The 22,048-nt window shown below is 44.7% G+C and overlaps 7 protein-coding genes across 11 annotated transcripts; 3 read left to right on the top strand and 4 right to left on the bottom strand.

Moving 5' to 3' along the window:
• The first annotated feature begins 325 nt into the window (after positions 1-325).
• Positions 326-4,045, top strand: LOC108029778 (mitochondrial sodium/calcium exchanger protein). Its single transcript, XM_017102288.3, has 9 exons — positions 326-418; positions 474-505; positions 560-780; positions 837-1,162; positions 1,234-1,308; positions 1,386-1,871; positions 2,915-3,054; positions 3,106-3,340; positions 3,708-4,045. The coding sequence occupies exons 1-9, from the start codon at positions 394-396 to the stop codon at positions 3,992-3,994; spliced, it is 1,827 nt and encodes a 608-aa protein (XP_016957777.1). The 5' UTR covers positions 326-393; the 3' UTR covers positions 3,995-4,045.
• On the bottom strand, positions 4,035-4,680 carry LOC108029781 (peptidoglycan-recognition protein SC1a). The gene has a single exon (XM_017102290.3). The coding sequence runs from the start codon at positions 4,636-4,638 to the stop codon at positions 4,081-4,083; it is 558 nt and encodes a 185-aa protein (XP_016957779.1). The 5' UTR covers positions 4,639-4,680; the 3' UTR covers positions 4,035-4,080.
• A 271-nt stretch (positions 4,681-4,951) lies between these two features.
• Positions 4,952-7,356, top strand: LOC108029444 (mitochondrial sodium/calcium exchanger protein). Of its 3 annotated transcripts, XM_050887490.1 has the most exons (9): positions 4,952-5,098; positions 5,156-5,376; positions 5,437-5,762; positions 5,819-5,893; positions 5,948-6,454; positions 6,514-6,653; positions 6,721-6,955; positions 7,009-7,118; positions 7,186-7,356. In XM_050887490.1, the coding sequence occupies exons 1-9, from the start codon at positions 5,024-5,026 to the stop codon at positions 7,312-7,314; spliced, it is 1,818 nt and encodes a 605-aa protein (XP_050743447.1). In that variant the 5' UTR covers positions 4,952-5,023; the 3' UTR covers positions 7,315-7,356. The 3 variants fall into 3 exon arrangements, 2 of the variants coding, with proteins under 2 accessions (XP_050743447.1, XP_016957182.1); XR_007763979.1 differs by lacking the exon at positions 7,186-7,356 and having other exon boundaries at positions 5,948-6,458; positions 7,009-7,114; XM_017101693.2 differs by having other exon boundaries at positions 7,009-7,356.
• Positions 7,357-9,248: 1,892 nt separating this feature from the next.
• LOC108029804 (mitochondrial sodium/calcium exchanger protein) lies at positions 9,249-13,300 on the bottom strand. 3 transcript variants are annotated; one of them, XM_017102321.3, is made up of 8 exons: positions 12,920-13,300; positions 11,803-12,128; positions 11,675-11,749; positions 11,137-11,622; positions 10,925-11,073; positions 10,632-10,866; positions 10,378-10,578; positions 10,232-10,320 (listed from the first exon to the last, which is right to left on the bottom strand). In XM_017102321.3, exons 1-8 carry the CDS (start codon positions 13,204-13,206, stop codon positions 10,283-10,285), a joined length of 1,797 nt encoding a protein of 598 aa, XP_016957810.1. In that variant the 5' UTR covers positions 13,207-13,300; the 3' UTR covers positions 10,232-10,282. The 3 variants fall into 3 exon arrangements, with proteins under 3 accessions (XP_016957811.1, XP_016957810.1, XP_016957808.1); XM_017102322.3 differs by lacking the exons at positions 10,232-10,320; positions 10,378-10,578 and adding an exon at positions 9,249-9,840; XM_017102319.3 differs by having other exon boundaries at positions 10,232-10,578.
• A 45-nt stretch (positions 13,301-13,345) lies between these two features.
• LOC108029805 (CTD nuclear envelope phosphatase 1) lies at positions 13,346-14,475 on the top strand. Its single transcript, XM_017102323.3, has one exon. The coding sequence runs from the start codon at positions 13,492-13,494 to the stop codon at positions 14,374-14,376; it is 885 nt and encodes a 294-aa protein (XP_016957812.1). The 5' UTR covers positions 13,346-13,491; the 3' UTR covers positions 14,377-14,475.
• A 3,284-nt stretch (positions 14,476-17,759) lies between these two features.
• Positions 17,760-19,072, bottom strand: LOC108029679 (hydroxysteroid dehydrogenase-like protein 2). The gene is made up of 4 exons (XM_017102129.3): positions 18,910-19,072; positions 18,692-18,855; positions 18,416-18,629; positions 17,760-18,344 (listed from the first exon to the last, which is right to left on the bottom strand). Exons 1-4 carry the CDS (start codon positions 18,921-18,923, stop codon positions 17,876-17,878), a joined length of 861 nt encoding a protein of 286 aa, XP_016957618.1. The 5' UTR covers positions 18,924-19,072; the 3' UTR covers positions 17,760-17,875.
• A 402-nt stretch (positions 19,073-19,474) lies between these two features.
• LOC108029680 (phenoloxidase-activating factor 2) lies at positions 19,475-21,676 on the bottom strand. The gene is made up of 2 exons (XM_017102130.3): positions 20,990-21,676; positions 19,475-20,402 (listed from the first exon to the last, which is right to left on the bottom strand). Exons 1-2 carry the CDS (start codon positions 21,488-21,490, stop codon positions 19,527-19,529), a joined length of 1,377 nt encoding a protein of 458 aa, XP_016957619.1. The 5' UTR covers positions 21,491-21,676; the 3' UTR covers positions 19,475-19,526.
• Positions 21,677-22,048: the final 372 nt, after the last annotated feature.

Raw genomic sequence — 22,048 nt, 5'->3', positions numbered from 1 at the left:
GAAGCACCTTACCAAGAGCCTCGTCACAATCTGCTGATTTTGATTTATTCGATCGGCCATTCCGGTGGGTCCTTATCAAGTCCGATCGTTGGCTAGCGCATAGTTTACGTTTACAGCTGTGAAGCGTCTAACAACATCAGCCAGTTAAAAACTGCAACCTCACTTCATATATTTTACAGATAGATGTAAATGTTAAGGATATGAGTTGTATTGTAGCTTACCTGAGACACATTTTGATGGATTTTAAGATGGCTAATTCTTTTGTCCTGATTGGATGTAGACCGAATGAATAAAATATTACGAGTTAGTTGTTCAAACTATGTCAGGCTATCTTTTCAGTCTGAAAAAATAGTCCAAAGGACAGACTGGTTTTCACCCACGATTTCTCTGAGAATGGAACCGATACCGGATGTCTTTGGTAAGTAGGAGGTCCTGCAATAACCTTTCGTATTGAACTAACGCACTTCCGTCAGCCTTTCATAATTCGAGTAGTTTTATGGCGAACGTGAGTATTGTCAGCGATGTATACGAATGTATCCCTTACTATACGGCGTTTCAGGTGAGTTGCTTGGCCGTGATGAACTTGCATTTCAGCCATCGCTGCCTTATGGCCAGACACTTAGCCGACTGCAGATATATCACCAACTTTTTTAACTATTACGTGATGATGTATTGTACCTTCGAGATCGATAATAAAATGACTGAAATAACGGTGATGCTGCTGTTTGGAATAATCTACTGCCTCTTCCTGTGCATCCTCTACCTGAGCATCAACCACTAGTGAGTTGACAAAGATATGACACCAGCTGAAGCCTTTCTTATCCCGACCCGTGCAGCTTTTCACCAACGCTGAAGATCGCTGCTCATAAGATGCGAATAAACGAGTACATGGCTGGCGTAATGCTCGTGGGCGTGGCCAATTCAACTCCCGATCTCCTGGTCAACCTATCCCCAGTCAGGCGGGAGTCCCTTACCTTCAACATAGCCATGGCCAACGCCCTAACCATCATATGTTTGAGCGGTGGTGCGGTGTGCTTCATCCGTCCTTTCAGGATGAATGGTCACAGTGTTTTCCGGGATCTTCTCTTTCTCTTGCTCATCGTAGAGCTGGTGCGATTTTTAGCTGATGATACTCATCAAAAGCCATGGGTAAAGGGTACCGGTAAGTTAAACTTATTGAATTTAAGCCAAAATGAACCCTTATTTAAGTAATATCTGGTTTACCCGTTCTAGTTGTACTGAGTATTTATCCCATATACTTGCTTGTTAATATAGTCGATGTTGTTCTTCAACGATACACTATAAAAAGTGAGTGCGAAACGTAATATTGTTTTCATAAGTCGGCTTGTTTTATTAAAATTTATATTTTTGTTTTATTTTTAAAGAGCTTCAGAAAGATATTGAGCATATGAGGCACTCACCATCATCTCAAGATCACGATCGTAAATTGGCTGAGAAAATTATTCTTTTGACTAGTCTCGAAGAAGACGATGAGGTTCAAATCTTTGAATCAAAAGTATACAGCAAAAGATCGTACGACGCAGGATTCTTTGTTACCCCCAAGCCACTTATTCGACATAAGGAAGTCGACGTGGAAAGCAACCGAACGATTCTCCATAACAAATCCAATCCAAAAAATCTGTTCCTATTCAGCGAGTTTTTTCAATCAGTCAATCCCATTGACGCGGACGCTTGGCTATTGAGTGGTACATGTGTACGCATTACAATGGTCCTAATGGCCCCAGTTCGATTTTTGCTGAAGCTGGTAATTCCGTTTGTGGACACCCAGAAGGCCAAGCATGGGTGGAGCAAGTTGCTAAATAGCTTACAAGTAGTGATCACCCCTTTCGTGATCATTACACTGGTTGAAAGTACGTATACGCAGAAAAATAAGAAACGTAGCAATTTTCAGAAACTTAAAAATGTCTTACTTTAAATGAAACAAACAAGAATTGGTTCCTTTGACATCGTTATACGCTTGAAGAGGAAGCGTTCCCAACCCCATGAGATATATATTGTTGATCAGCATCACTAGACGAGTCGATCTATCCATGTCCGCCTGCCCGTCCGTTTCTACGCAAACTAGTAACTCAGATTTAAAGCTACCGTGCTGAAACTTTCTAAAAGTCTTGTTATATAAGTCGGAACTAGATCAGTTAACTGTATCTTATAGCTCCCATAGGAATAATCGTAGGAAACATTTTTAAATTATATCCTTGGTGATTTTTAACATATATCCTCCTACTTTTGGAAATAAAATGTTTTAGTTATTTGTGAATTTTGAATTTAATTTTATCGAAATCGAACGATTATATAATTTAGATGCCATATAACCGATCCAAAATTGGTGGAAAAATAAAATAAATAATTATATATTTGGTGTTTTTTGACATATTGTCTTACCCTATTGGCAATATGTTTTTTTCGTATTCTTAAGATTTAAATTAAATTCAATAAAAACCCGATGAATATAACGTGTATCTGTCAAAGAAGCGGTCAGAGAAATATTCAAATAATTATTTTTAAAAAAATTTGGCTTCTTTTATTTTTATTGTATTTTTATTTTATTTTGGGATACAGAATATTTTAACTTTTAAGAATATCGAATTTAATTTTACACAACAATGGCATACTCGTACAAATTTAATATGATGTTACCAGCAAGGGTTTACAAACTCCGGCTTGCCGAAATTAACTTCCTTTCTTGTTTTTAATTATTTTAAGAAATAAAAGTTAGCATCAATAATTAAACGGTTAGCATAGCTATCTGGCGCTCTTTGAAGGTTAACCCGTTAACAGAGTGATGGTTAACTTATTCTTTCATTACGAGTGAATTGTGTATAAGTACCTTTTGATCCAGAAATATTTTTCATTTGTTTATCAAATATAAAAACCTAATTTTTTCTACTTTCAGCTAGCATAGCCGACAACTACTATAATTGGTACAACATTCCTAAGTTCACAATAGCACTGTGGTCTATATTGGCAACGACGCCCTTGGCCGTAGTGGTTTTCTTGCACTCGCGCACTGACATTCCGCCTTTCTATCATCCCGTAAGACCACTACCTTGCTTAAACCATTTGGAACTCCCATTATTTCCTTAGTTATATTGCGTGCTTACAATTTGCACTGTGATTATATTCACTTGGATTTGTGCCTGGGAAATGGACGTGCTGATTTCGATAATCGGCATTGTGTTTCAACTATCGCCGTATTTTATGGCCATCACCTTCAACTCGGTGTCCGCTGCAACGGCTGACTTTATTTCCTATGCTCATCTGGCCGAACACGGCTATGGAAAGATGGCCTTTGGAGCCATCATTGGGGGTACAGTTTTCAGTAAGTTGCCAACAAATATTGATCAATCATTTAATGCCTGAAAGTCTAATCTGTGTCGAGAATATTTAATTTTAAATAACATACAACTTTCAAAACTTCCTGAATTGTCCTACATTCTTGAACATTCGTGTAGATGGCGTTTCTTTCTTTACATTTACTAAATACTGACCAGTACAACTTTGGGCAAAAAGTATCAAAGATATTTATTTTTCAAAATCAATTTCACTCCCTTCAAAGTAATCCCCTCCAGATAAAATACACTTATACCAACGAGTTTTCCAATCCTCGGACCATTCCAAATAGTCCCTTTCCTTGGCTTTTTCGATTCAACAAAACAGATGTGAATAAATGATATTATCTCCCGTAGACATGGTTGTCAACGTGGGCATCGAATTGGTGGTGCAGACAAAGCTCAACTCGCAGGGCCAAGTGCAGTTGTTCGGAGAAGATGGTGAAACCATCTTTCTGTTCCTGCTGATGACCATCATATTCACAATGTGGTGGTGCTTGACCTTTAACTTCGTTGCCCGCCGATCCGCTGGCGTGTTCCTGTGGTGCCTATTCATACTGTTCATCATTTACTCGACTGCCATTGAGTTTCGGTGGATCCATGGTTTCCAAGACAAGCAGTTCATTGAAGTGAAGTCTTATTAAAACACAAGATGCAGCGTATACTGCGTAGAAAAAGCACATGTTTTCTTTGCGAATGGAATTTATTTGGTGGGGTTTTTGTCAAGGACCTAGCCAGACCAGTGGGACCAGCCGCGGATCTCGTTCCAGATGTGGGTGCCGGGGCACTCGGTGGCGCTGACCTGGCGATGGCCGTACAGGATGTAGCCGGAGCTGAGCTGGCCCCGGTTGACGGCGTCGTTGAGCAGCTGCTGGGCGGCGGAGATCATGTTCGGCTCCAGGGTGTCCCAGTTGTAGTTGCCCAGGAAGCTGATGCCAATGCTGTAGGGGTTCCACTCGGCGGCGTGGGCGCCCATGTTGTTCCAGCCACGGCCCTCGTAGACGTTGCCGTCGCCGCCGATCAGGAAGTTGTAGCCGATGTCGGGCCAGCCCAGGGAGTCCATGTGGTAGTTCTGGACGCCCTGCAGCACGGCGTTGCACTGGGCGCGGGTCTCGCAGTAGGAGCCGGCGGTGTGGTGGATGATGGCGTAGCTGAGGTAGTTGCCCAGGCCCACGGTCCACTTGGCGCCGCGACCACCCCACTCCGCCTTGGAGACGACGTACACGCCCTGGGCCAGGTACTGGCTGCAGACCAGGACAGCGAGGAGGAGAGCCACTTTGGAAACCATGATTACCAGCTGTAATAGTTGACGATCGCTTGATGAAGAACGTGGTCTGGTGGGGGCGCTTTTATAGCAATCCGCGGTCCAAATGGCTTGGCATCTTATCGGTTGGCGATGGCTGATTTACAGCGCTGCTCAGTGGCACATGCTTTGATTCGTATTAGGGGAATACCCTAGGCGTGAACCCCGTCGCAATCTCCTGATGTTGATTTATTCAACATGCTATAAGGTTGGTTCTGTTCTTTATCAATGGGATTCAGCCGACACATTGGCTGGCGAGCCTGATTTTCAAGAAAAAGTGTAATCGACAGGTGTGTTGTTCGATTTCCGTCAGTAGTAACCATATTTTCCAAAAAAAAATATTCTGACTTGGATAAAGGAAATAACTACTATGGGTGCGCACAAAAGACGTCGTGAATTGAACCTAACAGAACTAGACTACGAATTTCATTACTTTATTAGGAATGTAAGTTCGCAGATAATTTGGTTTAAATTGCAACTACTTTCTTTTCGGGAATAACAGATGAGCTGCAGAGCCGTGATGAGACTTCCCTATTCCTACCGTTGTGAGATGGCCAAACAAGTCGGCGATTGCGAACGCATAATAAACTTATTTAACTACTTCAGGATGATGTACTGCACCATCCACATTGATAACAAAGTAACAGAGGTGCTGTTCATGTTTCTGTTTTCGTTCATTTGTGTGGCCTTCCTGTGGCTGATGTCCTTCAACATTGGAGCCTAGTAAGTTCGTGGATGCCTGCATTGTCCAAAACCCTTATTCACCCCTTTGAGAACCCGCAGCTTTTCTCCGGTTCTCAAGATTATCTCCCTGAAGCTGGGCATGAACGAGTACCTGGCGGGAGTTACCCTCCTAGCATTCGGCAACTGCAGTCCCGAAATTATTGCTAATCTGATGCCCGTGAGAGCGGATGCCCCGATCTTCACCATAGCTGTGGGTAACACCCTGGCCATCATCCTGCTGAGTGGCGGCACAGTTTGTTTTCTCAGGCCGTTCAAAATGAACGGACACTGCACACTGCGAGATCTTTTGTTCCTGCTGCTGGGTGTTGAGGTCCTCCGGTTTGTTATGATCAAGGAGGGAGCAGTGACCATGTGGGAGGGAATGGGTAAGGATCTAGCTCAAGTTGCTCCAAACTTTACTGATCCAAAAACGCTTCCTTAGGGCTGTTCCTAATTTACGTCCTCTACGTGGCCATTAACATCGCCGATTTGGTTATAATGCGCTTCTACATCAAAAGTAAGTAAACCTCTTATGTTTTTGGAAGAGTATCTGATCTCGCTTACCATTCAGAGCTTCGGAAGGAAGTGGACGACTTGGAGAACTTGAGTCCGCCACCGACGAAAGAACTGCAGGCTAAGCTGCGGACTCTGACTTCATTGGAAATGGAGAACGACATACAGATCAACGATACAACCAAGTATCGTCGGTCCAGAGCTTCGGGTACCCACTTCTCCGATTCGACGAGGACCGGCTACTTTGTCACCCCCAGACCGAAGGAACGACCCGAAAAAATTGACCATGAAGCCAATCGCACCAACATGCACAATTCGGAAAACCCCAAGAATCTCATGCTCTTTAGGGAGTTCTTCCAGGCCCTCAACCCCATTGATGGGGAGGCCTGGCAGCTGGGCGGTAAGTGCAATCGAGTATACCTGGTTGCCAGGTGCCCCCTGGTCTTCGTTATGCTGCTCTTCATTCCCGTGGTGGACTACGAGAAGGACAAGCACGGTTGGAGCAAGCTACTCAATTGCACGCAGATTGTGACGAACCCGTTTGTGATCATCACCCTGGTGCATTGTAGGTATGCGAGAGCTCCTTGCCGCTGCATTTGATCTCATAGACCTGGTGACCTTCAGCTGCCGTGGCCAGTGTGTACCATACCTGGTACTTAACCCTCGACATCAGCATCTCGATGTGGTCGCCGTGTCTAACCATCCCACTGGCCATAGTGATCTTCCTGCACTCTCGGACGGATGTGCCGCCGTTCTATCACCAAGTAAGCGGGACTCCCGTCACCCCTTCTGTTCGATAAAACTCGGATTGGTCCTACCCTGCCTTCCTAGCTGTTTATTATCCTTACCTTTCTCAGTTCCATGGTGACCCTCTGGATTGCTGTCACCGAACTGGAAGTCCTCTCCGAGATCGTGGGCACTGTGTTCGATCTGTCCGAGACCTTCATGGCGGTCACCTTTGAGGCCATTTCGAATGCCACCCCCGACATTATAGCCAATTCCCAGCTGGCCATGCAGGGCTACGGCCGAATGGCCTTCGCGGCCATTATTGGAGGACCAGTTTTTGGTAATGCAGACCTTAGTTCCCACATCATCGATACCCATACATGTCCATTCCAGCGATCTTAGTCACCATGAGTTTGACCTTCATCTTCAATCTCAGAGTCCGCGAGGTTGGCGCTAATTTGTGGGTGTATGGCGACCTGGGTGATAACTGCCACATTTTTCTGGTAATAACCATCGTGACCACGTTGTGGTGGTGCGTAACCTACAACTTTTACGCCCGACGATCCGCAGGAGTTTTCCTGTGGCTCATCTACTTGCTGTTCCTTATATATGCGGTTTGCGTGGAGTGGGAACTCGTTCACCCGTTTTCTAGGGATGAATACATTGACCCAATATGATTTTATAATTGGTTTTTCTTAAATAATTTGGTTTTGTATTGAAATGTATTTTTAAATACCACACCTCACATCTTCATAAAGCTGCAGCTTCTTAAATTAATCCTTTTCAAGGACCTTTAATCAAATATAATCTCGTTGCGAACTCACCCACATAACTGTTCTTTAGCGTTTTGCGTCAGCCGTCGCCGTGACTAATTAAGTTAATGAAGTATCGTGATTAAAACATTCGCGAGGGAAATGCTTTCGGAAGGCGTCGGCGGCGGGGCCAAATAACTGACGGCGGTCCATTGAAATGCAGCGAAGAACCCTCCCAGCGAACTGCCCTGTCCCGACGCTCCAGTTCCACTGCATGAAAAGCGTATTGCATAATGAAGGAAAACTGGTGGCAGCGATGGGAAAAGCTTCTCGTTAATTAGGGTTCAAGTGGCTGGAGGTTGGTGTCCTGTCAGCGTTCAAGGGGCCAGTGATTTGTGCGACAATGATACGGGGGATTCAGCTCAGACGAGTGACTTTGTGGATGGAGCACTGTAATCGATCCGCGAGTGCAAGACTCTGATTAACTGATGCAATTCATCTGAAAGAAGTCCTCGCTTGTTGACCAAGCATTATTAAGGGTGTAAGCTAAATGGATACACCAGAATCTTTATTATATTGACTTGACGGGGCTTCAAATCTTTCAGAATGCCTACACTTACTAAATGTAAAACAAATATCTTTATTAATGTGCCAACTATTCAGATCTTAAATCCAATTCAACAGCTCCTAACATTTTTAAAATCATCGTGAGCCGAGCAATAGCCCAACACGACTTCAATATTGACTGCAGATGTAAATTTCACTTGATTCCGGCTATTATGGTGACTGCAGCTGAGACATAACCATTAGGTTTAAGTACAATTGCATAAACAAGAAGTGCTGGCTCAAGTGTAGGGAAGAAGGAGTGAGCGAAAGCCAACTGGCAGCTCCAACTTCTAAGGCAAATGGCACGCAGAATTCCGGCAGCAATAAAAGCACTCAACTTCCCTTAGACTTCCCGTCTATCTGTCCATCTGTGCATCCGCCAGACCCTCTATCTGTGCACTTAATGTGACATGTTTTTGCAACCGCTTTGGTTTCTCCTTTCGCCACTCGAGAATCCGATTCCCGGGCCGGAGGGAAGCTCCATGGCCATGAGATTTGATGCATTTTGCTTGTTACCAAATTGTTTTGCATTTTCCTTCACGTTTTTACACAGCCTTGCAGTGCCGGGTTGAATGCAAAAACGAGAAGAGATTCCTTTTCTATGCAATTGGCTTGGTCTTGCCATGATTCGGTGCGAAAGTCATCAAATATTTAAAGCACAAGGGCGGAATCGCATCCAGACTGCCAGCGATGGTTTATGCAAGAGGGGAAATTGATTTCGGATGATGTGTCATTGGAATAGTTTTCATACCTAAAAGGTATTTAATTTCGAGGCATTTGATTGTCAAAAAGCTCTTCGGTATCAGCAGTTCTCGTTATTATTTTTACAGATTAATTTCGACCGACAGGCCTCCGCTTGCGTGTTCATTTACTATCGCTCATGAATGAATTTATTTATAGTGCCGCGCCTTATCGACCATGACTTTTTTACTGTTGTCATATAATTTGGTGTTTATAGGGTCGTGCCAGTAAAACATGATTTACATTTAGGAAAATCATTCTTCCTTGGTGGATACAAAATAAAACTTCAAAAACAGCTTGTTTTCAGAAACAAACTTATTGCGTTACTCTGTTATAGATCGAATTATTCGCTCTCTCAACCAAGAAGACCAAAAGTTTCTTGCAAACTATTTATAAAATCTTAAAGAAACGGGAAAACCTCATCATTTCTTAATAAACAACAAAAAATACCAAGAAGATTGCAAACATATTTCACGTTGCAGCTCGCAACCAGTTATTTCCGCAGTAAAACTTTGCGCTGCAGTTGTCAGTTGGTTAAATGGAAAATATTTCAGACCGGCGAGGGCAACATTTATTTATGGACCGAGTGCACACCATATTAAATAGCTCGAGGAGGAAGATTTATGCCTGGAGACGGTCTGCAGTTCTGGACCCTGCTAATACAGCTGGCCATAAATTGCCGCTTAGCATTATAACTCAATTAGCCAGTGGACGGGCTGCGAGTGCGTATACGCCAAGTTGTCCAGCCGAAACAGTAACATTTACAGGTGTACCAGTGAATTATGCAAGCCCTAATTAATGTCAAGTGCCAGGAGAGCCCAGTTTCTGTGTGTTGCAGTTGCTGCAGCCATTGTAGGTCACTTCCCGCCCATGTCTGCAAAGCCGTGGGGCGTGGCTGTGTGCTCTTGTGGGGGCTAATGAATCGGCTGCCAGGAGTCTTGCCCTCGTGTCTGCGGCTTTCCTGCAATTAGCGCCGACTCACATTTGACTTAGCCGCCTTGTCATCGCAGAGGTGTGAAGAGCCGCAGCTTGAAAGCAACACGGCGGATGCGCAATCCGGTGGATTCATTGCTTACAAGTCGAGCATGTACGAGTATAACGAAATCCGTTGATCCGTTTTTTATTCCTGCAAAGTGCACTTTTATAATTATTTTGTTTACATTTTTTGCCTTTCCGGCCTTCAATACAAATTTTTTTTTATTATTCAAAATGAGAAGACAGAAAAACAAATGTTTGATTAGTTAGAGCGACCTTTTTGCTATTTGAGAAGTTTAATGCCAAGGGGAGTTACCAAAGAACTATCAGCACAGATTTTTGCTAACTTCCACGGCAATGGCACGGATGCCATCCTCCAAACAATAAAGTCGGTTGGCATTTATAGCGTCGTGATCACAAGAAACTTCAGAAAGCTGGTCAAGAAAATCAGTACACAGCACAGCTGGGAAGTTCCTTTTGGCACTTAAGCCCAAAAAGGAATAGAAAATAAAGTTTTCTATTTTAAAAAGAACACACGTGAATGTCAATACCCATAATTTCTATTTTTATTCACACTGTCAGGCTTTTGCCGGCTAAATATCTCCGAAAGCGGCGTGAACTGGCATGTCCGCTGAAAAGGAATGTATGACTTTCTTATGAATCAGTATAGCAAAGGCCAGATAGACACCGTAGAAGACGATACAAAAGATGCCGACGGACCGTCGGGCGAAAAAACCCAACGTTGTGGACCAGAGGAGCGTTAGAAATAGTCCCAAATTAAGAAAAATAAAAGCATTTCCGCCGTAGTTGCCTTGCTGGCTCACGTTCGTGACCTTGAAGCCAACTAGGTTTCTCACGTGGAGCACGGTGGTGGCGGACAAGACGACGGCTGAGAGTTTCGAATCAAAAGGAAGCCCTCATTGGTATCTGGCGGATACTCACTGAAGAAGGGTCCTCCGATGGCAGAGGCGTAGGCCATCTTTGGATAGCCGTGCAGGGCCATTGCGATGTTGGCGATCAGAGGACCGAGGCTCCCTGTGCAGGCCTTCACCGTGGCGCCCATGAAGTCCTCCTCGACCTCCAAAATATGACCCATCACCTCCAGGACCTTGTCTATTTCAGTGGCGCAAATAAAGATCATGAGCATGGAGCCGGTCAGATTCATTACAGTAAAAACCTGTGTATGTGAATTACGACTTTCGATTACTCCGCAACATCCCACGCCTCTATCTCACCGAATGGTAAAATGGTGGCACATCGGTTCGGGATTGGAAGAACATAAAAATGGCTATGGGCAAGGTTATGGGAAGCGAGTATACTCCGTAAATGTATTCCTCGCTTATGGCGACGTACCACAACGAGTTGCCCCTGGAGCTTATCAGGGCTGTAAAGTTCGGGCAAGTGGTTAGAGGCACAGTTTTGGGAAAGTACAGCCTAGCTCTCTCACCTTTGATGACTATAATGGACATCGCCGGATTGAGCATCACTTGAATGCAGTTCAAGAGCTTGTTCCAGCCATGTTTTTCCATTTCGTAGTCCACCAGGGGGATGTAGATGCTGCACAGCATCACACCCGGAATCTGCAATAACATGATGGCCCGCTCGACCATGAAGGCTTTCCGCCACTTCTCGCAAGTAAAGGGTCTCAAGGCCAAGAAGAAGTCCTTACATAGTCCCCAGTTCTTTCCCAGCGTCCTGTTGTGCCTCACATTTCGAGTATGCTTTTTGTCCACGCTAATGCGAGTGTTTCGGGTCATTCGCAGGGTTGTGTACCGCACTTTGTTTATGTTGGGATCCGAGTTCTTCTTCTCGAAAATCTCAACTTCCATGTCACGGGTGTAACCCTGCTGTTGCTTCTCCAGTTCGCTCAGCCGCTTTCTTTTTGACGGGGTCAGTTCGCCCTCCAAAATGGCATCGATTTGAGCATTTGTTGCTGAAATTAGGCTGAAAGGATAGCTTTATAAACTTATAAGTGAACTACTAACTTATTAGAGCCCGCCGAATTAGGTACACATCTACCACATTCACCACTATGTAAAATATGTATACGAAAAACATACCTAAATGTATGGGTAAATTATAATGTACTCTTTTAGTGTATTTAAAAACTTGCATATGAATTCCGATTCGGAAACCTGGTTATCGGTCTCCAGAAAGTATTGCAGCAACGTCGTTCCCAGGATAAGGAACAAAATGTCCCGGACACTCTCGTAGGCATTCATCTTGAAGGGATACATGTAGCAGATCAACCCACCTGAAACCATGGACACAAACAGGGCAGCGGACAAGCTATTGGCAAACACGGGCACATCCGCATTTACGCTGGCCAGGTTGGAGAAGAGGTCGGCGGAGCTGTTCCCAAAGGCCAACAAGGTCACGCCCGCCAAGTGCTCGTTCATACGCATGAATTTCGACACGGCCTTCAGGGCCGGACTGTAGCTGAAAGAAGCAAAATACACCGAACAAAAATCAAATACATTTTATGTTATTATTATATTCTTTTAGAGAAGATTCATACCATATTCTCTTACACAAACAAAAAAGCATTAGGATAATTTTGATGCTCGGATGGTACATTTACCAATTAACATTTTCACTCTTTTAAAAATGTCTGAAAGTGAAAGATGAAGTGAAAGCAGCCAGAAATTTTTAAAATCCTAAAAATAAAGAGTAGCTGATTGTCATCTCAATTAAATTTGAAAAGTAATTGTTAATATTTGGTTTTAACTTTTTAATAAAGATGGGTATTGACTATAACAACACATACCTGCTTAAATTTGTACAAAATATTAAAAAATATGGACCCTAGATAGGTTCTAGTATAATGGTCGTTTGTGGGCGTTAGAGAGGGTATGGCACCCAGCTAAAGCAAAACTTGCGCAGCGAAAGAAGTTTAAGAACCTGCAGGCCAAAACCCCTTATTTCAAGCTTTTATAGTTTTCGAGATCTCAGCGTTCATACGGACGGGTAGACAAACGGACAGGCGGACATTGCTAGTCGTCGGCTAGTGATCCTGATCTAGTCCCTTTGGGGTTTAAAACACAAAATTCTACCTATTACATACTTTTCCTCGATTCTAGTATACTCTTTTACTCGATGGGCAACAGAATGGCATTAAAATTATGATCAGCCTTATCAGTGTTGAACAACGGCTACACCACTGATGATGATCCTAATGTCAGATCATGAAATACAATCCTGCTTAGATATATTTCTGCCCAAGTACTCACTACTTGGTGCAGACGTGGATCAGCAGGAGCAGAATCACAAAACAGAGCCCCAAAAACATTGTGAGGAAGATCAACTGCTCGAATTCGTTGACGCAATTCAGATCGCAGGCCAGGATCCTCATGTAGGGCAGCACATTGGTGCTCCGGTTGCAGTCCTTGGCCTTCCGCACAAAGGCACAGCGCTCCTCGAAGGGAAAGGAGTTGGCTGCAAAGCAACTGACCGTGTCCCAAAAGTTTTCGAACTCCGCATCCAGGTCATTGCGCACATATTCCTCTTTTGTGGCCATTGTTGTGTTGTGTGTGTCGACAAATCGAAATGTGGAAAACAACTAACTGATTCTCGGCGACCTCAGGGCTTCAAAAGACTACTACGTATTTGACCAAGTAAGGAGTTTTGAGAAATATTCAAGTAAACAACCCTTGCCATCACTGACACTTCCCATTCGGCCCAATAAGCCAGCAAATCTTGAAAATTTACTCAACGTGACGCCAAATATATAATGTAAAAGAGAGAGCCTGTCCCATCCACCGTTCACTCCGTGGCATCGAATTGGAAAGGACTCCTGTGCAAAATGGTCAGCCAGCTGCCCGCGCAGTCCGCTCATCTAGTCAAGCTCGCTCCCGCCGACCAGGTGGCCGTTGCCGTGGTCACTAACCTCCAGAGATCCAGTTCGAGCTCCGCCCGCCGGAGGCTAATCTCGGCCTTGTTCGCCAGCGACCTGGGCACCTACGTTAGACGCCTGTTGGCCCACGTGGCGAGGAAGTTCTGTGCGCTCTTTCGCCCGGACCTCGGGCTCACCTACAAGGATGTGGCCGTGTCTCCGGTAATGGCCCAGAGACTGGCCGCGGTAGGCCGGAAGACGCTGATCCTCGACCTAGACGAGACTCTGGTGCACTCCTGCTACAGCGATCCGGATACCCACGACAACGTGGGATGCAACATGTTGCCCGAGGGCGCGAAGCCTGATTATGTGCTAAGCGTGTCGATTGAGGGTGTCGAGCCGATCTCCTTCCGGGTCTTCAAGCGACCGCATGTGGATGAGTTCCTGGACTTTGTGTCCAAGTGGTACGACGTGGTGATCTACACGGCCAGCCTGGAGGTCTATGCCGCCCAGGTGGTGGACCTTCTGGACGCGGGTCGGGGCATTATCCCGCGCCGCTTCTACCGGCAGCACTGCCGCAACTCCACGCCGTTAATCGCCAAGGATCTCACCCTGGTCAATCCGGACATGAGCGGCACCTTGATCATCGACAACTCGCCGTATGCGTACCGCGATTTCCCGGACAATGCCCTGCCCATCAAGACGTTCATCTACGATCCCGAGGACACGGAGCTGCTCAAGCTGCTGCCCTTCCTCGATGCCCTGCGCTTTACCAAGGACGTGCGATCGATTCTCGGTCGGCGAGTTACCCGCTCTACGATTGTCCGCTCCACGACTTCATCAACATATCGATGAAACCGAACGGCTTCTTCCTTTTTAAAAAATTTCTTAAAGTGGCAAGTTTGTCTACAAAAATTAAGCATTACTAAATAAAGCCGACCCGTTGTATTTGTATATGTTTGGAGTTGCAATTATTGTTTTTTGTTTACTACTGTTTCTAACGATAATACATGTATTTATTTCTTAAAAGTTCTTATTGAGTTATAAAACAAATATATTTAATATTTTTGATGTTACTTTTTTTAACTACTGGCTCGACTTCTTTATGGTGGAAAAGCTATAGGTGTTTAGCTAAAAGGTACAAAGAGAGTATTATAAAATGGAAATGTATTATTATAAATAAATATGTAATAGGTAGAATGTACATTTTAACTGCCAAATGAATTTTAGGAAATACTGCTATTAGTAATTAGGACTACTAGAACATTCGGACAAAGCCCCATAATAACTCCTAGTTATTAAAAATAATTTCACATTCATATCCGTATCCCTTGCCTTCGTTCGCATTTTAAAAGCAACCAACCAGCATTATTGTTCCGAGCTCCGTTGTACATTAATATTAAAGACCCCAGTTCATTGCGGTGCAGGCTAATTGCAGCTGTTTATCCTTTAATCTAGCCGGCCGTTTGAGACCCGGCCAAAGGCAGCCATATATGGACCCACCTCAGCACAGATGCACTTTATTGCTCATACGCCAGGTGGCCCGGCTGTGTTTTTTGTGATTTCCGTGTGTGCTAGCAGAAGTTCGGGCACACCAGCTGCATGCAAATGCAGGAGCGTAATGATGTTGCGGCTTTTTGACTTTACACGGCCACAGTGGAAGCCGGAACTCTGAGCCACCTGATGCCTCTGTGCCATCCTGCCGCCTGTCGTGGCGGAAAGTTCCCAAAGTTGAAATTGAATTCTTAATTATTGCGCCACACGAGGCTGCACTTTTAATGCACACATTTCGGGGAGCGGGGCTGACCAAAATGTTTAGATAATAATTCAGTTTTCCTGCAAATTGTCAAATGCGCACAGCGAGTCACATGATAACTTTGTTTTTCGCCTTTTTTGGGGATCAAAGAGATTCATGCTGGCCCCGGCTGATTTATGTGAACGTGTGCCCGGCAAATTTTGATTTGTAGCTCCATAAAATGTTTCAGCAGGCAGACGAGCAAAACGAGCCGAATTCCAGGGAACAGTAGCTACGGCAGAGTTGGTTATTGAATCCAGCAGATAACTTGGCGCAGGAGCAGGCCCTGCCCAGTTTCGGGCAGCCAACGGTGCGTATGAGCAATCAGTCAGCCAGTCAGTGAGTCAGTTAGCTACCGATATCTGCATTTTTTATGCTTCGCCTAGTGTGAATTTGCCGCAGGTCCAACACAAACTTTAAACGCTTTCCAGGCAGGTCTTTAAGTGGTCCAACGGGTATGGATTTAAAGCAAGGCCACAGCTATCTTTCAGTTGCGACTAATAATTATGTATATTTTACACAGAGGCTACGGTTTGCCTAGCCTCCGGTGTCTGATATCCTGCGGTTGTAATTATTCTTGCCGTCCCTTAGGTCTTCTTGTTTGCTTATTAGCCGGAAAATGTGGTAACTTGCAAATCGAGAAAAAGTGGCTCACTAATTAGCTTTTTGCATTGCAAATGAAACTAAGCTCCTGTCAAAATAAACAGGCCAGGGAACCCGGTCGTGAACTATATGTAGCTCACTCTAATTGACTGAGTCACTGGAAATAGTTGATTGTTCGTTGAGGTTTTTCGGTTTGGCCCAAGAACAATTAACAATGCAAATTGATACGACGAGGCACGGAGTACCCCCCCTTGAATTCATTTATCCCTTAAGCCGAAACCCAAGTCGCTCGGAAGACCCCATGCAATCAGAATCGGGGGCTTAAGCTGCGCATAAATCTTGCACTGAATGGCAGGAGAACTTTCACCTGCTCCGCCATAAATTTTCATTTCCAATTCCACCACTCAGTATGGCTTAAACGTCCGACTATTCAGCGACATCGATTTAGTGAAAACGAATAGAGTAGTTCCCATTTCGTTGGCTTTGGGTCTCATTGTCTCAGCACGTCGATCAAAATAAGGCTATCAATTTGGTAACGCACACAACTTTTAAATGGGGATAGCAACCTAAATTTCAATGACGATTTCTAAACTACAATTTTCAGGACATCTTTGTGTGCATATCTACTACTCTGTAACTAAAGACCCTATAGTAGTACTACTATTAGTAAAATAACATAAGAAACTTAAATGACGTAAAAGAGTAATGGCCCTTGATTTTAATAGTAATATGCACAATTATGTAGTTCAATAATATACACAAGAGGGAACAAGTATTTTAATATACAAAAGTTAATTGTATACATAATTTGAAGTTACTTCATGTACATGCTGCACCAACGAAAAAGTCATTTCATTTCGTTACAATAACATGAGACTTAACCCATTTAGCAATAGTTGTGGTGTGCCACGCCCACTCTAGCTGAAATGTGTTTGACTCAACAATACTTATCGACTGACCTAAAAAATTGTGCCACGCCCACTCTAACGCCCACAAACAGCCAAAACGCTTAAATCTGACTGCCGCCCACATAACATGTACCGAAATAGCCGATAGGCGACGCCCTAAAATATAGCTTTGCTGCTTATATATCTCTATTCCCCTTTTGCTCCCTTAAGCTGAGTAACGGGTATCTGATAGTCGAGGCACTCTAACTTAACTTATTTTAACTTATTTTCTCGTCCCAAAAAAAGAAGAAGAAAGGAAAGTGTATACCCTTGCAGTTATAAGAAATAAACAATTTTAGTAACACCATATGCAATTTTTAAGGATTGTTGCTGACTTCAGTGATACTAAAAAAAAATTTTAATTTTTTTTTTCAGACCATTTTTTTTACATCTATACTCTACTACTTTAACATGTAGTCCGATTTTTATTAAATTGAATTCGAAATTCTTCAAAATATAAACAATTATATTCCCAATATTATAAGATAATGTCTAAAATCCCCAAAGCTATAAATTGTTTCATATTATTTTTCCACCAATTTTCCGATCGTTCCTGCGACAGCTATATGATATAGTAGTGCGATTTTGATAAAAAAAAAAGTTAGAAGGTTATGTTTAAAAAAACACCTAAGATATAATTTTTTTACCGTTGCAGAGGTCAGAAGTTTACTTTATGGGGTCGGAAACGCATCCTTCTACCTGTTACATACTTTCCGACGAATCTAGTATACCCTTTCACTCTACGAGTGGATAAAGAGTGGATAAAGAAAACTTGGAATTTATAGGCACTAGTAATATCTGAATATTACATTTTTATCCTTTTAGCATTAAAAACATGCTCGCTAAGCTCACCCTGACGTTACGGGCTTTTGTCAATGAGGCACATTCGGACATTTTGGTTTAAACGTAGGGTAAGTACCTTTATTTACTAAATACATTTCAACATATATACAACCCAATGCCCTTCTGGTCACGCTTAAAGTAAGCATAACTACCCATGGGACTTATCTTAAAGTTTGGCCAAGGGGCCAGCTTCATCTAGGAATATATCTGTGGCCAAAAGGTGAATATTCTCCGGGTAGCAGGCGTACTTGGCGAGATCCCTCACGCCCACGTCCATTAACACCTCGTCGTCCACAAAGAAATTGCCAGTGTACTCCCGGGAGTCGCGGCAGAAAATAACGTAGGCCGCATCGGCCATGATCTCGGGCGTCCGGGAGAACAGAGCTCCCTCCGATCCGTGGAGCATCTCGACAGCCGCCGTGTGGATGGTGGTGCGGGGCCAGAGGGCATTCACGGCCACGCCCTGGGCGCGGAACTCCTCCGCCATGCCCAGCACGCACATGGACATGCCGTACTTGGCGATGGTGTAGGCGGTGTGGTTGGCGAACCATTTAGCACTCATGTTCAGCGGGGGCGCAAGGTTCAGAATGTGAGGGTTCTCGCTTTTCAGCAGATAAGGCAGGCATGTCTTTGATCTGTGGAGTTTGATCGGACGCGGTTACACATATAGGTTCGAAAAGATAAGACGCCACTCTGGCCGCCTTACACTAGGAAGGTTCCCCGGGTGTTGATGTTCTGCATAAGATCGTAGCGCTTCATTTCCGTCTCCAGGGTGCCCGTAATGGAGATGGCGCTGGCGTTGTTCACCACGATGTCGATGCCCCCAAACTTGGCCACCGCCGCCTGCACGGCCTGCTGCACCTGCCGCTCGTCGCGCACGTCCACGATGCAAGGAAGGGCTCGCCCACCGGCCCGCTCGACTGGTCGGGGAGCAAAGGTCAAGGAGGGAACAAAAGCGATCGAAGGTTCGACGGTCACTTACTCTCTTCCGCGGCCGTGTATATGGTCCCGGGCAGCTTGGGATGGGGCTCGGCGGTCTTGGCTGCTATGACTACGTTGGCTCCATCGCGGGCCGCCTTCAGGGCAATCGCCTTTCCGATTCCTCTGGATGCGCCGGTGATAAACAGAGTCTTTCCCTTCAGTTTCCTGAGGACGACGGATTCTGTTATGGGTCTTTCTCTCTTACTGGCCAGGACTCACCCGGTGTTCTTCATGATGACTGCTGCTGGCGATCTCAACTGCTGGTGCTGAGCTGAATGCTAGCTTTGATTAGGCTATTTGACAACTACCTGCGCATACTAATCACAAATGCTAGATAATAGTGATGGAACATTTCAATTTTGAATCTTAGTTTTTGAAGTCGTTTTGCCGTAGTTTTAGCCGGGTTCCATTAGAGCGAGAGCGATTGTTCTTTACAATATTTCGTTTGGCAATTTTAATGTATTATCTTATTGTACATTTAAAGTATTCTATTGCTTCTCTATTTCAATGGGCCTCATCGATATTTATAAACGTGCTATCGATAGTGTCTGACCGATAAATAATCAATGGAATGGGGAGTTCCAACGATGACTTTTATTTTGAAAATAAGCGGGAAAGTAATGTAATTTTGTGCTTTTCTTACAATCAGACTAGTTTGTTTGATTAGTTACCAAAAAATTATTTGGCTTTGGCGTTTCGTTAATACATTTTGCAAATCTTAAGAAATCACCACACAATTCAGTTCCAAGGAACCCATTGCAGAACTGTAAAGGAACATTGTGCGTAGTTCGGGCATAATTTACATTAGTTTTATTTGAGCATAGTTATTATCTAACCTAGGGGATCTCAATCAAAGGGAACCCGCTCTTCACCACCTGCCGATCTATCCAGCTCCTCAGGTGGGCCACATTGGTGTAGGCCGCGGGCACGTCCTTTTCGCCACATTCGATGCCCCACGACACGATGCCCACCAGCTGGTAGCGATCCCTTTGTCCGGGCATTGTGCAAAACAATGGCGATCCTCCGTCGTAGTTGCAGGTGTCCTTGCCCTCCTCACCGCCGGCACAAATGAAGCTCGCATCGAGATTAAAGTGGCGCCCGAGGATCGTTCTGCGCAACAGACGCTGGCAGGACTTGTGGTCCACCACCGGCAGCTCGATTCGCTTTAGCAGATGTTCCATTTTGAGGGACGTAAAGGTCTTGTGCCCCCACCCAGTGGCCAGGCAGTGGGCATTCTGCAGGTCCTGCTCCAGCTGGGGCGTCTCCGTCGGCGGCAGGCAGATGGGCTGGATGTGCGGCGCCAGGTGGAAAGGACGGTCCAGCACCACCAGCGCTATGTCGTTGTAAAAGGTCAGGTTGTAGAAGCCCTCGTGGCGGTGCAACTCGCTGATAGGACGCATCTGGTAGGGGAGCAGCTCTGTCTGGCTGTTGAGGTCCCACTCGCCAGCCCGAACCACCATCGTGTCTTCACTGTGGTTGGCCACGTTGTGGGCGCTGGTCAGCACCAGCTGCGGGTGGATCAGCGTGCCGCCGCAGATGTACTTGCCCTCCAGGTCCATCAGCACCACCATCCAGGGGAACTCGGCGAAGACAGACTCCCCGCCGTTATATCCCTCCAGCTTGTAAAACAGCCCGTTGACGTTGCTGTAGCCGCAGCCCTTAGACTGGAAATCCCTCACGTTGCGTTGGATGGCATTATGACCCTCCTCGATCTGGAACAGGTAAATTAAATAGAGAAAAAAAAAATTATAAATTATTATAAATAAATTCTTTATATTTAACATAACATTTTTTGCAACAAAATATGTGTGGGCCCAAAAATTGAACCTAACAAAATAATTTAAAGCATAATGAAATATGTAGTACATGGAAGTTTAAAACATTTCTTATTGTCTTTTTAAGCAAATAAAAATACTTATTTATTTTGTTTATACTGCTTGCTATTTTTTTTAGATGTTCTGGAATATCCGTCTTGGTTGTTTTATAAGTTATCACTGGAAAATATAAAGTTCACAGTACGAAGACAAACTGCAAATTCCACATTTCTTCAAGCCCAATCAAAAACTATAATTATCAACGCTTGATACTCGAAGCGACCTAGCTAAGAACACATATCTAAATTACTTAAGGAAGATTTCAAGATAGAATTGATACTAAATTGTATCAGAACGATCATCATATCATTTCAATATCGTTTTCTGTGCTTATGCTTTAATATTATCTTGCACTAGGAATATGTATGTTTACTTGATTAGGTAATGCTCAAGTTAGGGTCTCGGCATCCAAAATGACCTCTCACCCGATCGTCTAGCGGACAGCACTGCTCCACGGAGCGGCAGCCGAAGTTGCTGTCGTCATTTATTCGCGGCTTGATGATGTACCGTCCATCCTCGTTGACCACTCCGGTGGTGCACAGGTGGCGGGGCACACACTCCCGCCTCGCGCCACAACTTTTGTAACCCTCATCATGCTTCTCGGGCACAGTTGGCCTCTCTTTTGCAGCGGCTTCCACCGGACTTTCCGAAGAGCCCCAGGGATTTCCCCGGCGCTGGTTCCGGTACTCGATTTCGGCCTCATGGGCGTCAAAGGTCTCCACCTGCACCTTATCGCAACAAACTAGTCCGCGCCCGCAGCTTTTTTCGAGTACACGCTTGACCAGTATTCCCTTGCCGGAGTCGTCCGTCTCATCGCACCGCTTTTTGCTAATGCAGATCTCGTGGCTCTCGCAGGTGACCGAAAGACCCACCGGAATGAGGCAAACCAGAGCCAGACTGACCAGCACCACAAACTCCGCATTCATAGCGATGGCTGGAATGGGGTACTGCACTTGTTCACACAGTTCAGCTGCGGCAAACAAAACCAAACACAATCGCTGGGAAATCAGAACAAATCCGAGTCACAGCCTACGACTTCAAGCGGATCAATGCGCAATATACTTTTCGAGTTACGTTCGAGAGCCGCGACGCGTTTTCGACTGACGGTGCCCTCGAAACGGTCGCCCGTATTATCGGATAGAGAAAATCTGCTCTCCGGAGACTAGCAAAATCATCTAATTGCTCCCAATCATATAGCTCTCAACAAATTAGATTTTTGGACTCTCTGCCGACCTGCAGTTCTCAGAAACTCGGAAGCCGGTTCTATAAATGATGAAACTCAACTCTAGACGCTCAGTAGGCTTTGTAAGCCCCAACTATAGCATTGCTTTCGGATCGGTGATATATATCCTTAGTACGCATAAACTCACTGCGGCTCTCATTATTTATCTCTAATCAAAATTATGGTAAAATGTACTTTAAATTAGAGGTTTACATGCGTATTCCAACTTTCCAGAAAAGCGATGATGAGTTCACTGGTCAGA

The sequence above is a fragment of the Drosophila biarmipes genome, chromosome 2R (assembly GCF_025231255.1).
Source record: "Drosophila biarmipes strain raj3 chromosome 2R, RU_DBia_V1.1, whole genome shotgun sequence".
Classification (NCBI taxonomy): domain Eukaryota; kingdom Metazoa; phylum Arthropoda; class Insecta; order Diptera; family Drosophilidae; genus Drosophila; species Drosophila biarmipes.
The sequence above is the reverse complement of the archived record's forward strand: the minus strand, read 5'-3'. Positions and strand labels throughout refer to the sequence as shown.

Bases quoted from the DNA above. Each gene is read 5' to 3' on its own strand.
- LOC108029679 (XM_017102129.3), bottom strand. The intron at 18,630-18,691 runs GTAAGTGACCGT...CTCCCCGACCAG, and splicing joins ATACACGGCCGCGGAAGAGA to TCGAGCGGGCCGGTGGGCGA. The intron at 18,345-18,415 runs GTAAGGCGGCCA...CAAACTCCACAG, and splicing joins ACCCGGGGAACCTTCCTAGT to ATCAAAGACATGCCTGCCTT.
- LOC108029781 (XM_017102290.3), bottom strand. From the start codon at position 4,638: ATGGTTTCCAAAGTGGCTCTCCTCCTCGCTGTCCTGGTCTGCAGCCAG.
- LOC108029804 (XM_017102319.3), bottom strand. From the start codon at position 13,206: ATGGCCACAAAAGAGGAATATGTGCGCAATGACCTGGATGCGGAGTTC. The intron at 12,129-12,919 runs GTGAGTACTTGG...TGCTTCTTTCAG, and splicing joins ATCCACGTCTGCACCAAGTA to CTACAGTCCGGCCCTGAAGG. The intron at 11,750-11,802 runs GCAAGTTTTTAA...CCATACATTTAG, and splicing joins TTCCGAATCGGAATTCATAT to GTATGTTTTTCGTATACATA.
- LOC108029805 (XM_017102323.3), top strand. From the start codon at position 13,492: ATGGTCAGCCAGCTGCCCGCGCAGTCCGCTCATCTAGTCAAGCTCGCT.
- LOC108029680 (XM_017102130.3), bottom strand. From the start codon at position 21,490: ATGAATGCGGAGTTTGTGGTGCTGGTCAGTCTGGCTCTGGTTTGCCTC. The intron at 20,403-20,989 runs GTGAGAGGTCAT...TACCTGTTCCAG, and splicing joins GCTGTCCGCTAGACGATCGG to ATCGAGGAGGGTCATAATGC.
- LOC108029778 (XM_017102288.3), top strand. From the start codon at position 394: ATGGAACCGATACCGGATGTCTTTG. The intron at 419-473 runs GTAAGTAGGAGG...CACTTCCGTCAG, and splicing joins ACCGATACCGGATGTCTTTG to CCTTTCATAATTCGAGTAGT. The intron at 1,163-1,233 runs GTAAGTTAAACT...TACCCGTTCTAG, and splicing joins GCCATGGGTAAAGGGTACCG to TTGTACTGAGTATTTATCCC.
- LOC108029444 (XM_017101693.2), top strand. From the start codon at position 5,024: ATGGGTGCGCACAAAAGACGTCGTGAATTGAACCTAACAGAACTAGAC. The intron at 6,654-6,720 runs GTAAGCGGGACT...CTGCCTTCCTAG, and splicing joins TGCCGCCGTTCTATCACCAA to CTGTTTATTATCCTTACCTT. The intron at 6,956-7,008 runs GTAATGCAGACC...TGTCCATTCCAG, and splicing joins TATTGGAGGACCAGTTTTTG to CGATCTTAGTCACCATGAGT.